The following is a 14,806-nucleotide window of genomic DNA, read 5'->3' on the forward strand; positions in this document are numbered from 1 at the left end:
GAGTAGGTTCTCTTTTTAAAGTGCAGTCCATCCCGCCTATATAGGTAGTCCTTGTTGTAGAATGTGGTCCAGTGTTCAAGGAAGGTGAAGCCTTCCTGTGTGTACCACGAATTCAGCCATGCATTTAGATGATTTATTTCCAGCTGTCCGTATGGTCCATTGCAAGGTGCCGGCAGTGTCCCAGAAAATATGACGGTTTTGGTCTTGTCTTTTAATTTCCTTTCTAGCTCTTGATCATATTTTTTTTTTATCATCAAATTTGATTTCTGGTGGCTGTGTTTGACTAAGTTTTTTTTCCCCCTGTCTCTGCCTATCTGAACCCAGCTGTTTTCAACCCTCTTCTATCTCCCTGGTGGCTTTTTGTCAGTTAGGAGTGAAAACTTCCAAGAATTTGGGGTGCGCCAGCTCCTCAAACTCCTGTTGCTCTGTCATTTCATGCAGCTCCATTTCTAGACAAATTGACTTAAATGTGCAGCTTATGTAAGCTGCTACTGTTTGGCCTATGCACTTTAAACAATAAACTGGAAATTGATCAGTTTTTATAATTAATTTCTACAGGTGAATTTAGTCTACAAACAATGGACAAGTTCTGTTTTATTTACATTTTCTTTTTTATTTAAAAAAAAAGGTCTTGAAACTATGGAATATCTATTTGTTATATACAGTGTAAAAAACTTATTTCCTAAATTAACAGTAAGATTGAGAATAATTTTAGAGGAAGGGATCATATTGAATGAACAACAATTGGGGACCAAACCATGTACAATACATATAGCATAGGGAAAAAAATCTTGAAGTCCAGTAGATATACAGTGAAGTTTTAAATAATGTAAGAAAACAATATTCAGAAGATGCTACAAAACTAAGCTATTCAAAGTTACTTAACAGTTTTAAGGATGCTTTGAGCTACTAACAAAAATCATTAAAGATTCAAATACAAGATGTTCAACTTTCCATTATCCCTTTAGCTGTCTTAATACAACACATTCCTCTAGAGAAGGCAAAACTGTGTTCACAGAACATAATTACAAGCTGCCACATAATCAATGATTTATACTCACGACTACTACCACAATTAAGTATTCAAATAAATGGATAGGATTAAAGAAAGTGAAAAGGTACATTTCTGCATTATATACAGTAATAGTCCTCATTCTATTCCCCACCTAGTGAGATATGTTTAATTAAAGAGATAATATTCCTGGTCAAATAACCCCTCAAGGAATTCTGATATCCTATAAACAGCTAAATCCTGCATTTGTTTACATAGCTGGGACAGAAGCAAATGAAATTGTGTTATTGCTTTGCAGATTAATGTTATAATAGCAAGAAAATTTGGTTTTGTGTTGCATAATATTGTTAAGACGCTAAACAACAAAGGACCCATTTTCAAAATATCATATGCTAATAAACAAGATGCAGTATTTACAAAATGTACTGCATCTGCTGCATCCATATAAACCTTATGCAATATATTGTTTCAGGTTTCACCATTTCTAGTATTGTATTTCTAGTATCAAGTTGCAAGTTAAGCTTTTTAGCAGGTTTATGTGCCTGATTGGGGTATGTCACTTGATGACATGAAACATGATCAACTTCAAAAGAACAATGGACAACTAAAAACATTCAAATAAAGCTAAATCAGCAACAGGTAGACACATGCTATAGCTATAACAGTCTAGCACTGCATTATTAAGAATCATTAAGAATAATTTCTTAAATGTCCTTTTTGGAGAAATGTGAAATGTGTTTTTATTTTTATAATAATCCCTTTAAAGAAAGATCTGTACACTGTATATTTTGATATGTATGTCCATATGTTGGGTACATTGTAAAATAAATAAATAAATGCATGTAACTAAAAGCACAGCAGTGTTATACATTTCCTGTTTTGGGGCTGGGCAATACATTTAGATGAAATCTATATGCTGAATTAATTCTGAAGTGGCATGTTTTATAGCAATGATGAGGAGAAGTTTGAATAAACTAAAATAAAAAGTCAATGATTTGTAGACAACTGGTTAAAAGCAGATAGTCTCTTTGAGCGCTTTTCAGCTTTCGGTCTGTATTTGAGAGATTGTTTGCTGATGTGTCTGAAGATACCATGATTAAACAATTAGATAACCTCAGGTTAGATAACCTCAGGTATACTTAACCTCAGGTTAAGTATTTCATTCCGATTATGATGACTGAACCGTGAATAGGGAGGATGTCCAATGTGTAGAACAGACTTCTGCTTCAACGTCATGTGACTTCGGCAAAGGTGATGTGATTCTGAAACAGACAGAAACGAGATTTAGAAATGTAAGATCATACTGTGCTTTAGAAAGAGAAGCAATCTAGCAAGTACCAGTTTTCAATTGTGTATTACTGTATTTCCAAAAAATGAACTCAAATCGCATGGATTTATAAAAAAAAAAATTGAAAATGAAATCTCTGCTGCTTTAGTCTTGCATATTAATGCAATCTCTGTCTAATTTGCTATGTGTGATGCAATCTTGTACTGGCTATTGATTTTTTTTCATTTTATACTGTGCCTAATAATAATAAAAAGTTTTAGTTTCTATTCAGAAAAAGCATACAAATTGACCACATGGGGTATGAGTTTACAGTCAGAGCTGTATTAGTTAATCTGTCTCATGTAGAGTTCTACATGCCATGTTAAATAGACTGCATATCAAATCATCCCTTGAGTAATTATTACACTGGATTATTTCAACACTATCTACGAGTACATTTGTAGTCCCTGCTTGTCCTTCTGCATAATGCCAAAGCCCCTATAAGTCTACCCTGTTAAAAACACAGCAAAGTGAAATAAAGCATAGTGAAAGGACTGTCAAGCATAGGTAAGCATTGCAAAGAATAGCAAGGTATGGTAAAGCATATTAGTAAACTATGGTAACTGCATAGTAAAATCATGAGAAAAGCATGGTAAAACTGTGCATAAATACAGTGGTAAATGTTTATAAGGGAGAGGCAGTATAACAGTGCTATATAACGTTCCCCCCTTTTAATCATGTGGTATTTTACAATAACTTTCAGTTCCAGGTATCCTCTTTCTAAACAAGCACAGCACGACACTGGAATAAATGTACGTGCTCTCCATTCCCTATGTTAGGGTTACAAAAAGTTTAAATTCAATGCAGGCTTAAATGTACGTGCTCTCCATTCCCTATGTTAGGGTTACAAAAAGTTTAAATTCAATGCAGGCTTCACAATTGTCAAGCATTCGTACACTTCTAACTCCTGAAATATAAATACATGCTTTTTATCGGACACTCCAAAACGAGTAGAACTCCAAAACCTTTGTTTTAAATCACACACTAAAAGGTGAAGTAAACACAACAAAGAAACAAAACAAATCAGCATCATTAAGTGCTTCTAAGGGCCAATGTTAGGCCTTAAATGCAGGTTTATATATATATATATATACACACACACACACACACATATCATTATTTATTTTCAATAGAACAGACAAAAAGTGTTGTCTTTACTGAGTAGACCATCATTCTTTCTAATTCACCTAGGATTTCCTTTTGGATTTCTATGGTTTTGTTATTATTCTACAATATGCCTTATTTAGGAACAAACAAACAAAAAAATCTTGGAGAGTTTTTGATGACTTTTTTCAAAAAATCGTTCAGCCAAGTCTTTGCCTATACTAACATGTTAAAAAAAATATATATACTGTATATATATATAATCTCAAAACCTGCTGATAAGGTTGCCAACATATCTGTCCTTTATAAAACACACCTGATATGATTAAGGAATTAGTTTAAAAAATAAATGGAAGAATACATACAACTTTTGCATGGGACTGATAGGATTACTAAATCACTGTAAATCAATTGGATTTCCCAGTTTACCAAATGATTTCTAATTTTGGACATTCAAAGGTAGCAGTCCTATGTCCTCCACACAGGTGTGTAGCGCACATGAGTTTATTGCCTTGTGTCATGAAGGTGTTCAAAGCTGTTCGTTCCCGCAATCCAGGAAAATCATATCACAAGGCAGACTTTAGAAGAGTTGGTCTGTGGTGTTTCTTCCTGGCAAGTTTCTCTAAGACAATTGTGTGATACCTATAGCATGCATAACATCACAGGTGATAAACATTTCATTAACAGAGTATAGAAACTAAGTACTAACTTTAAAATACATTTCAACAGTAGAATGTGTTTTCATTTCAAGCATGTTCAGGATGAATAAACAAACCATTTTTTGTTTTACTTAGTAACAGGAATACAGTAGAAAATATTTAATCTTTATCACATTTTTCTTATATATATATATATATATATATATATATATATATATATATATATATATATATATATATATATATATATAATGATTTACCTGTACTGCTGGGGGATATTTCTCCATTGGGCTTTCTACTCTTGGAAGGTTGATCATAGGTATATTCCGCAGGCTGTCTGGCTGAGTTTTTTGACTTTCTGAATGCCTTCGCTTGAAGTTGTGCACCACACATACCACCTTAGGAAGTGTTTTTAGGAACAAAAAACAAAACGAACAAATTGAAGAAGATTCTTTGTTTTTACAAACAAACTCTTTTTTTGCTCTTACTGCTATTGCGTTGTTGCCTTAACTCTTTTCACTAAGTAGCTTTACAGAAACACTGAGCACATTTAACATGTACATAGATATACAGTGGTCTGTTCGATTAGTTTACTGTTGAACTGTTTGAGTAGAGCAGTTACAGTAGATACCGTCCATCATGTACTATAATATAGTAGAACTTATGTAGCAGTTCCTACAATGTATTCATCTGGATTAAAGACAATATAGAATGGTATTACAGACATATATAAAGAGCCTTAACAATGCTAATAAAAACTGTTAAAACTGGGATTAAAGAGAATTTGATGTGCCAGTCTGTCAGACATACTAAAGAGTAAGCAAGAACATTTCAGATTCCATTCAATATATGCATCAGCAATAAACTGTTTCATGATCAGCTGAAACTCTCTAATGCAGTTTAACCTTCCTTCACGCCTGATGTTTTCTCCTCACATGTCCTGGGAATCCAATCACCTAACCAAGAAGCAAAACCTTCTTTTTACATGCACATGAGATCATTGCAAGACTATCAATGTAATTCAGTACAGATTTATGGCTGCTTTCAAATTCAACGGTATTCTAACTTGAATCATATTTGCTAGACCTAAAAGTACTATGGTTAAAATGTATGCTTCCCAAATACCGGTTGAAATTGGTTTGCTACTGAACATGTACCAACGTGTCATCAGATTCACATAATGGTATTAAGTCAATGACAGGCATTTCCTGTTAGTTAACCCAAAAGAACATCACAGTTTGTACACACTCAAAAAAACCCTATTAGCAAGGACAGAAAGTCTGAAATAATTTGTGTCAGTCTCCAGAGAGCTATTTTACTGACATTTTCCCCTCTTTAGTCCTTAAACAAACAAACTAAAGTCCATGCAGCAGCATAATGTACAGCCAGATAAAGATTGAAAAAAGAGGCCTTTACAATATAGATATATATGACTTGGTATTTTGAATCATGTATGTCTTCAGGAAAAGTCTGTTAGTCTTGGGAAATACTAATAAATACAGCAGTAAAAAAACTGGCTTTTTATATGCCAATATCAAAATGAAGCCTGGCAAGACTGCTAAAAATGATCTTGAATGTGTTGATGTATAAAAGTAAAGCTAAATAGTAGAAAAGACATATGTAATTTCACCACAGTATCTGGCATTAAGATGCTATTCAGTTCACTCAGATCTGACAGTATCTTTCACAGTTTTCTATATTTCTTCAAAATAGGCCCAATAGCAAACACCCACACATGTACAAACAGATCCTATTAATCATTTGGATACATCAGACTCCTATAGTAATAGGTAGGTCTAACAGTATAAAAATGTAATCAGCTTTTAAATTCCCTTCACTTTATATAAATAAGTACAGTATATGACAATTTAAACAAGATAGCAAACAACCCCAATTAGAAATACATAACTCAAACTATTCTCCATTGCTTTACCATTTAGCATCCAACTAGCCCTGTGGTGTTTCACACGTCAAGCTTCAATGTGGATGGTACTGTACATCTCCACTTTCCACCAGGGAGTAATGGACTGAGTTTACAGTAAATGTCATCTCACTCAGCAGGACTTGTGCCTCTTACGGCTAGTCTTCTTGGCAGAACTTAAATTCAGGTTGTATTACCTCAGGCAAGGATCAAAAGTTCAAACAACGACTTCAGAATTCATGGAGTGCTTAAATGAATCACTGCACCTACTGGTTCGCTTCAGTTAATGCAGCATGTGTTTTATTTTGAAGTGCTTAAAGCAGGTTGATTTCCTGGTATTTTAGTCATACAGTTACTTTACGCATGACATGTATTTACTCTCTATCAAAGCAACTTGCCTTCCACCTACAGACGTTTAAAGCTTGGTGTCACAGACACATTAAATTGTTTGCATTAGTACAATATAGGCACAAACAAAATAGTGGTATTGGTGGATGCCTACCAGGAAGGTTGCTATTGCCATGGCGATTATAAATCCTGCAATCACATCAGACCAGTGGTTCCGGTATTCAGCAACCCTGTTCACTCCAGTGAGAAACGCCATACACATCAGACCCAGACACAGCACAGGCTTTGCAAGTCTTGATCCTTTGGCTTTCATTGTATTAGTGATGTACATCTTAAAACAAATGGGAACAATTTCTGTAAGCCTAGATACAATATTATATAATAATACATGTGCAAGTTCACTCCTGCACTGCAACTATGAAAGCCGGTGACTTTGAGTCATTTTTTTATTTATGAAATGAAATTATTTAAAACAATTAAATCCTTTGTTTTTGTTTTGTTTATTTTAAAACGTTGGACTGTAGCTGGAAAAAAAAAAAACATGATCAGCTTTCAAAAACACATTCCATGCTGTGTTCTATGTTCAAGCAAACAAACAAAAGATACATTGAAAGAAAAACTATTGTTCCTTACAGTCTTTCATCAAATTGATTCTTACCATGTGCAAGATGACAACATTTTATTCGGAAACACTCTCTTCGTAAGAAACTACTGATGTGCTTTTTTCCCCTGAAGACACTGAGGGCAGTATTTGGAAGTTACTGATGCTTGGTAGAATGAGCAGTGCATTCAGAAAGCATTAGTAATAATGAATCATACTGTATCTTTAATCTGAATGCTAGATGTGGTTTATACTTGTTTTAATAATATTTATTTTTTTATACACAAAACAAACATATCTTGCTTCTCAGCATATTCAGTCCACAGGCCTCTGGGAATAATGCAAAGTGCATCTGGTGATAACTTGAAGATAAAAAGGGAAAGCTGAATGAAATAGAAATGAACTGCTTACAGCAGAGGAAACTAGCAGCAGGTTTGGGCTGGTTTGACAAAAAAAAAAGACGTTACTAATATCACACATGTTTTTTTTTTATTATTATCATGAACTGCTGGATTACCTGTCCTGCAACAACAAAACACCTGAGTTCTCCCTTTTGATGTACACTGGGTATTCTGTGCACAAGGACAGGATTTTGGTAGTCTTAAGGTTCTAGCAATACATTCTCTGCTCTAGCATAATGTAAGGTTGAATTGTTCTGGTTTGTTTCTGATAAGGATGTATACTCTCATGCAGGAGACTCATGTACTGACCTTGTAAGCTCTGTAACAGTTTGTGAACTATGCTCTTTGGAGTAATATACATGATTAGGACTGCCTTAATAGCCACTGCACAACCACTGTACATGTGTAAATTGTAATGAATGACACTTAAAATAGGCTCTTACCAATGCCTCATAAATATAATCATAAAAATGTATGTACTGTTAAATCACAATGCTGTATTTTGTGTTGGTTTAGACATTTTAATGACTCAAAGCATGATTTTGCTTAAGTCACTGAATTTGACTTTTGATCTAACACTAATTCTAATATTGGCTTTACATCAGGGATACATACTGGTGGATGGACTTGGAAATACATCATTAGATAGGTAAAAGGCACACATGCTTAAGGGCTATGTCAAAGAATTGCTGACATGGCTAAGGTAAAGACAAGAGTAGAGTAGACTGTGATCTTCCGGTGCAATGGGAGTCTGAGGCTGTAACTGCTGGCATTGCTGGGATGGGGGGTGGTAGAGACAGTTGTTGTATGCGTTAGACAGCAAAGTTGCTGATCCTTAAGGACTGGAGGCTGATTCTATAGTTATGCTGCTTCAAACGGTATCTTTGTAAGTAAAGGGAATTCACTGAACCAAGCAGACAACATAGCTTAAGTACAGATACACAATATTCGTTTGAGCAAATAAGATTACTAAAGTGTTTTAGGTTTTACTGCAAGTTTTTTCAAAAACATCTCCATTAAATAACATTATTTAAAAGCTATGTTGATCTTTCTCCCGAATTAGGCGTACAATGTTTAGTAAATAAAGGCTAATTGTTTAATACATTCAAAACATATTTGCCAGGTAAACGTCTTGATTTGAAAAATCTCATTTTCCGGAGTTCCACAAGAACAGGCTTGCTAAGAAATCATAAAAGTTTTCAGAAACATCTGCCTAATACATAGAATGATGCCCAGCCAAAGTGGAGCCATAGCGGCCACTCTTACCTTGAGTGGGGTGAACATCAGCTTGTATCTTGCACAGTACCCTAATATATATATATATATATACAGTGCCTTGCGAAAGTATTCGGCCCCCTTGAACTTTGCGACCTTTTGCCACATTTCAGGCTTCAAACATAAAGATATGAAACTGTAATTTTTTGTGAAGAATCAACAACAAGTGGGACACAATCATGAAGTGGAACGGAATTTATTGGATATTTCAAACTTTTTTAACAAATAAAAAACTGAAAAATTGGGCGTGCAAAATTATTCAGCCCCTTTACTTTCAGTGCAGCAAACTCTCTCCAGAAGTTCAGTGAGGATCTCTGAATGATCCAATGTTGACCTAAATGACTAATGATGATAAATAGAATCCACCTGTGTGTAATCAAGTCTCCGTATAAATGCACCTGCACTGTGATAGTCTCAGAGGTCCGTTTAAAGCGCAGAGAGCATCATGAAGAACAAGGAACACACCAGGCAGGTCCGAGATACTGTTGTGGAGAAGTTTAAAGCCGGATTTGGATACAAAAAGATTTCCCAAGCTTTAAACATCCCAAGGAGCACTGTGCAAGCGATAATATTGAAATGGAAGGAGTATCAGACCACTGCAAATCTACCAAGACCTGGCCGTCCCTCTAAACTTTCAGCTCATACAAGGAGAAGACTGATCAGAGATGCAGCCAAGAGGCCCATGATCACTCTGGATGAACTGCAGAGATCTACAGCTGAGGTGGGAGACTCTGTCCATAGGACAACAATCAGTCGTATACTGCACAAATCTGGCCTTTATGGAAGAGTGGCAAGAAGAAAGCCATTTCTTAAAGATATCGATAAAAAGTGTCGTTTACAGTTTGCCACAAGCCACCTGGGAGACACACCAAACATGTGGAAGAAGGTGCTCTGGTCAGATGAAACCAAAATCGAACTTTTTGGCAACAATGCAAAACGTTATGTTTGGCGTAAAAGCAACACAGCTCATCACCCTGAACACACCATCCCCACTGTCAAACATGGTGGTGGCAGCATCATGGTTTGGGCCTGCTTTTCTTCAGCAGGGACAGGGAAGATGGTTAAAATTGATGGGAAGATGGATGGAGCCAAATACAGGACCATTCTGGAAGAAAACCTGATGGAGTCTGCAAAAGACCTGAGACTGGGACGGAGATTTGTCTTCCAACAAGACAATGATCCAAAACATAAAGCAAAATCTACAATGGAATGGTTCACAAATAAACATATCCAGGTGTTAGAATGGCCAAGTCAAAGTCCAGACCTGAATCCAATCGAGAATCTGTGGAAAGAACTGAAAACTGCTGTTCACAAATGCTCTCCATCCAACCTCACTGAGCTCGAGCTGTTTTGCAAGGAGGAATGGGCAAAAATTTCAGTCTCTCGATGTGCAAAACTGATAGAGACATACCCCAAGCGACTTACAGCTGTAATCGCAGCAAAAGGTGGCGCTACAAAGTATTAACTTAAGGGGGCTGAATAATTTTGCACGCCCAATTTTTCAGTTTTTTATTTGTTAAAAAAGTTTGAAATATCCAATAAATTTCGTTCCACTTCATGATTGTGTCCCACTTGTTGTTGATTCTTCACAAAAAATTACAGTTTCATATCTTTATGTTTGAAGCCTGAAATGTGGCAAAAGGTCGCAAAGTTCAAGGGGGCCGAATACTTTCGCAAGGCACTGTATATATATATATATATATATATATATATATATAGTTTATATAGAGTACAGTTAAATAAGAATACTTATGCAGAATAGCTAATCTCAACTTGACATAATTTGCAACCAATACAAAGAAATTTCAAATGGCTGTACCAATATTGGGGTCTATCTACGATATACAGTGCTCACCCGTTATAACACGCCTAGTTATAGTGCTGAATCGCTTATAACACGGCAGGGTCGTGGCTCCCATTTGCTCCATAATGCCATTACAGTAGTCCTTTTATACTCGTTATAAAGCGGAACACAAATAGCACGGTCTTGTAATTATGGCTCCCCACTACAGCGTTATAAAGGGTGAGCACTGTATTACATTATTTTAACTCCCCGTTACTGTCATCTCTCTTTAAGTTTCTATAATTAATCTGTTGTAAAAAATATATAATAATCTAAAGCCAAGGCTAAAGCTAATATATGTGTTAATGTCATATTTTTAAATAGAAACATTAATGAAGTCAAGGATAAGGAAGCTTAGAACTGAAGCCAATTCTCACAGTCATGCACATTTTTAATTATCCTCCACAGAGCTTATTAGTCATTTTACAATTGATGTGACAGCAAGCTACTTGTAGCAATGATCTCATCACTCAGTATTCTGCTGCTCAAGCTACAGGTCAATTAAATGTACTACACCCTTCATTTAAAATTTTACATAGTGTTAGCCTGTGCTTAAAATAACACAGCAAAAAACAGTATATGTGACACTAGTGCATAAGGAACAATGGCATTGTATCTGCAGCTCAGATATAAATGGTATTATCAGGCTACCTATTCAAGTATCCTTTACAATTTCATAGCATTATTTTTAATTTATTTATTTTTGGCATCTCATTTTAGCACTAGCTTTTTTATTTGGGTGTAGTGTATTATACTGTACATCTGCAAAACATTCTGGGATATATGATAGCAATTAGGTAATTGGGAAAATAATCCTTTACATAAAAGCTGATCATTTTTATGGATTTTTGAGATTTTTCTACACCAACTTCTAATAATCATAAAACACATTGAAGCCTAAAATAAAAAATGCAGCTGTAGTGCTTGATATAGCCTTCAACCATATATCATGCAGTTTTCAACAGCTAACTGTTCTGCAGATCTCAAGTAGATTATCTTTAAGAAGCATGGCTACTGATATTCCATGGGTTTGAAATTACATGGTACTAATTAAAATTGTCCCTTTAGTTAAAGAGTAAGTACTTACTCTTTAATCTAATGGTTTTATCAGATATTGTAGACTGATGTAAGAATAGGCATTGTGCAAACAATTGCAGCTGCAAAATCCAAATTGCCTAACGGCCAGGCAATTATTTTGCACTGCAGCCTATGCAAGCTTAACATCAATGCAAATTGCTCAATACACACAAATAATGAGCTGCAATCATGATAATGAGGGTCGCAATGAGCACAGCCTGTGCATCGGGCTATTTAGCGGCCGCACTTACAGCCCAGAGGTGAGGGTAGTTACAAGTACAGAGAGCAGTGAGTGCTGTATTAGAAATCCTTACATCTCATGTTTGCGCCCACTTAGTATTCCAGATCCCTGCCCAATTCCATGTTCTTTTCTTCACTTGAATATATTTCAATATAATTTAAATTAAGTAATGATGGCAAAGTGTTAATTTGCTAGCTGGTGCCGAACACCAGGTGAAAACCATTCTTTACATACACCGCATTTTTAGTGGCCGCTAAAGTCCCACTTTACAGCTGCTAAACATGGTTTGTGCATGCAAAATTATTATTATTATTATTATTATTATTATTATTATTATTATTATTATTATTGTTATTATTATTATTATTGTTATTATTATTATTATTATTATTATTATTATTATTCATTTCTTAGCTGACACCCTTATCCAGGGCGACTTACAATTGTTACAAGATATCACATTATTTTTACATACAATTACCCATTTATACAGTTGGGTTTTTACTGGAGCAATCTAGGTAAAGTACCTTGCTCAAGGGTACAGCAGCAGTGTCCGCACTGGGGATTGAACCCACAACCCTCCGGTCAAGAGTCCAGAGCCTCCGGTCAAGAGTCCAGAGCCCTAACCACTACTCCACACTGCTGCAAAATGCAGATTTTGGCCACAATATGGGTGTTTTGCAGCCGCAAATTACTTTGCACACATCCTTACATCAGCTCCTATGAATCTACATGGCAAAATGTGTATTTTCTAAGTGTTAATTACTTTAGTTGCTTAATATGGCAGTATTTCCAAAATATGTGGAGTCACTTGACAAAGTTCATTCCCTTCCCAGTGCAATAGAGGAACACTAAAGAAAACATTAAGAAACTGTAATCTAATATTGTTGGTTGCCTCTTGGATTGGGTTCTGATATTCAAGTTTCAAACGTTACTCTGGACAAAGAGATGCTCTTATTCCAGATGATCGCTGCCATTCCATTTGGATGATCACACGTGCTTCACAGATAATACAGTTATGATGGATTGTTCATGCAAGATTGGAGAAGTGTGAGGCAATAAACATAAGCACCCAAAGTTTGCGAAACAGAAAACGAGCAGTTCCAATGCCGCCGATGAGCATTGCTGTATTTCATGGATACTGGAGAGAGGGGAGTTTTAATAAGAGCATGTGATGATGTGCTTTATAAGTGCACATTAAAAATATGTACAGTACATGGAAACAACATCTAAAAGGGTTTGTTGTACTTACAGCCAGGTAGAGTGCAGCATACACGCTGAGGGCTGCCTCTTTGGAGGGGAAGGTTTTTCTGGCTCTAATGATGTCATCCACATTGCCAGTACAGACCTCCTGGTTGCTGATAAACCGAATGGCCTGCTGGCAGCCTAGGCTTGTATAATTAGGTTTGCACACTGTAAGGAAATGAGGTGCAAGGTTCCCTGTCACCACTTGCCCAGCGTTTACAAAAATATCAGTGGCAAAAAGTCCAAATGTATATACTCCTGGAAAGAAAGGTGAAAAACATGTAATTAAATGTATAGCACTATTATTGTCAAATCAACAGCTTGAGGGTGGTACACTGTATGCCAAAAAGACACAACTACTGTTTCTGTCTTATGAGACTTTAGCTGTCATCACTGTGATTGCTGATGTGACATGCGGTTCCTAATAGGTGAACTCACACAGTCGGTGACTATAGTACAGTTTCATACTGTATGTGTGAATGTAAAAATGGCAGCACTGGTGAATGAAATTTTGGAATGGAATGAAGAAAAGGAATAATAAATAAATAAATAAAGTAATATTGTGGCAATTACGTTACTGTACTCCAATAATTGCTCTGCATTAATCACATCTTAACCCAATGTACTTATAAAGCAGCAAATCCCCACAAACACAGACTGTTATTACAGGACTTCAGGAGATATCGCTGAGTTAATTGATACAAGACATCTTTTACAAGTTTTATTTGTTATTTCTTCATAATACACAGACAGAAGCAACAGTAAATAGTGATCTATAAAACGTTAAGCCATTCATCCCTTAAACTGCTTTAATCCAATTTTTCAAAAGCAATAAAGCACAGTTGAGGGTCACAAAATCATTTTTGCAAACAAATCCTTTAACTGTTTCTTCAGTCCAAAAATAGTTAATTGAAAATGATTTCCAATTCAGAAGGGATGCATTTGCAACTGCTGCAGTAATAAGATACATTTAGAAATGAAAACAGAGTTGTATTATTCATCCTTGACAGATACCGTCAAGAAAAAAAAAAAAAAAAAAAAAATATATATATATATATATATATATATATATATATATATATATAAACAACAACAAAGAAACGCTTACTCTAAGATGGCTATAAATTCTAAGAACTTCAATGGAATCCGTTATCCCTGTTATTTTAGGCCCTGTCCACACTACATAACCAAACTCGAGAACTGTACTCGAAACCGCTCTAATTAATACAGCTCAAAGCGTCCACACTGAAGTACCGTTTCATGTTTAGTCAGGCTTATTGCGTCCACACACCATTAGAATAGTTAACTTACAATTCCCAGCAGCGCAACGAACCGTGGAAATTAATACGATAGTATCCCACCATGCACTGTATTATATTTTAAAATAATGTGTTATGCCCCTTATTAACAGAGGTCCATATTGCATAAATGAAATATAACAAGTATTGCGGAAAAAGTAAATCCGAACACACACACACACACACACACACACGTAGGGCTTGAAGTTTTCAGGTTTTATTTTTAATCAGGTGAAGTTCCTTTAAACAAATTGAGCTGATTCTGTTTTATAATTAAACTCAGAAAAAGCTGTTAATTACAAAACAATCTTTGTTTTTACCATCATATCTTGCCTGAGCCTAATTCTGGTCCTCTTAATTTTATTTCAAACAGAGCTGACAAATTACAGTCGCCTAATTTAACATTGTGTTTTTGTTATTTTCCCCACTAGTTTAACAGAGATGTCCTGACAGA

General features: G+C 35.5%; 1 protein-coding gene across 1 annotated transcript in view; it reads right to left on the reverse strand.

The window, feature by feature from the left end:
• Window positions 1-449: 449 nt before the first annotated feature.
• Window positions 450-14,806, reverse strand: part of LOC117404711 (phospholipid phosphatase-related protein type 5-like) — a 51,079-nt gene continuing 36,722 nt past the window's right edge. Inside the window, exons 5-8 of the mRNA XM_059031708.1 lie at window positions 13,062-13,312; window positions 6,526-6,702; window positions 4,363-4,500; window positions 450-2,274 (exon numbers count right to left, since the gene is read on the reverse strand). Coding sequence (XP_058887691.1) covers window positions 2,245-2,274; window positions 4,363-4,500; window positions 6,526-6,702; window positions 13,062-13,312 — 596 coding nt within the window. The 3' untranslated portion in view covers window positions 450-2,244. The remainder of the gene's footprint in view (window positions 2,275-4,362; window positions 4,501-6,525; window positions 6,703-13,061; window positions 13,313-14,806) is intronic.

Source organism: Acipenser ruthenus, chromosome 10, assembly GCF_902713425.1.
Source record: "Acipenser ruthenus chromosome 10, fAciRut3.2 maternal haplotype, whole genome shotgun sequence".
NCBI lineage: Eukaryota > Metazoa > Chordata > Actinopteri > Acipenseriformes > Acipenseridae > Acipenser > Acipenser ruthenus.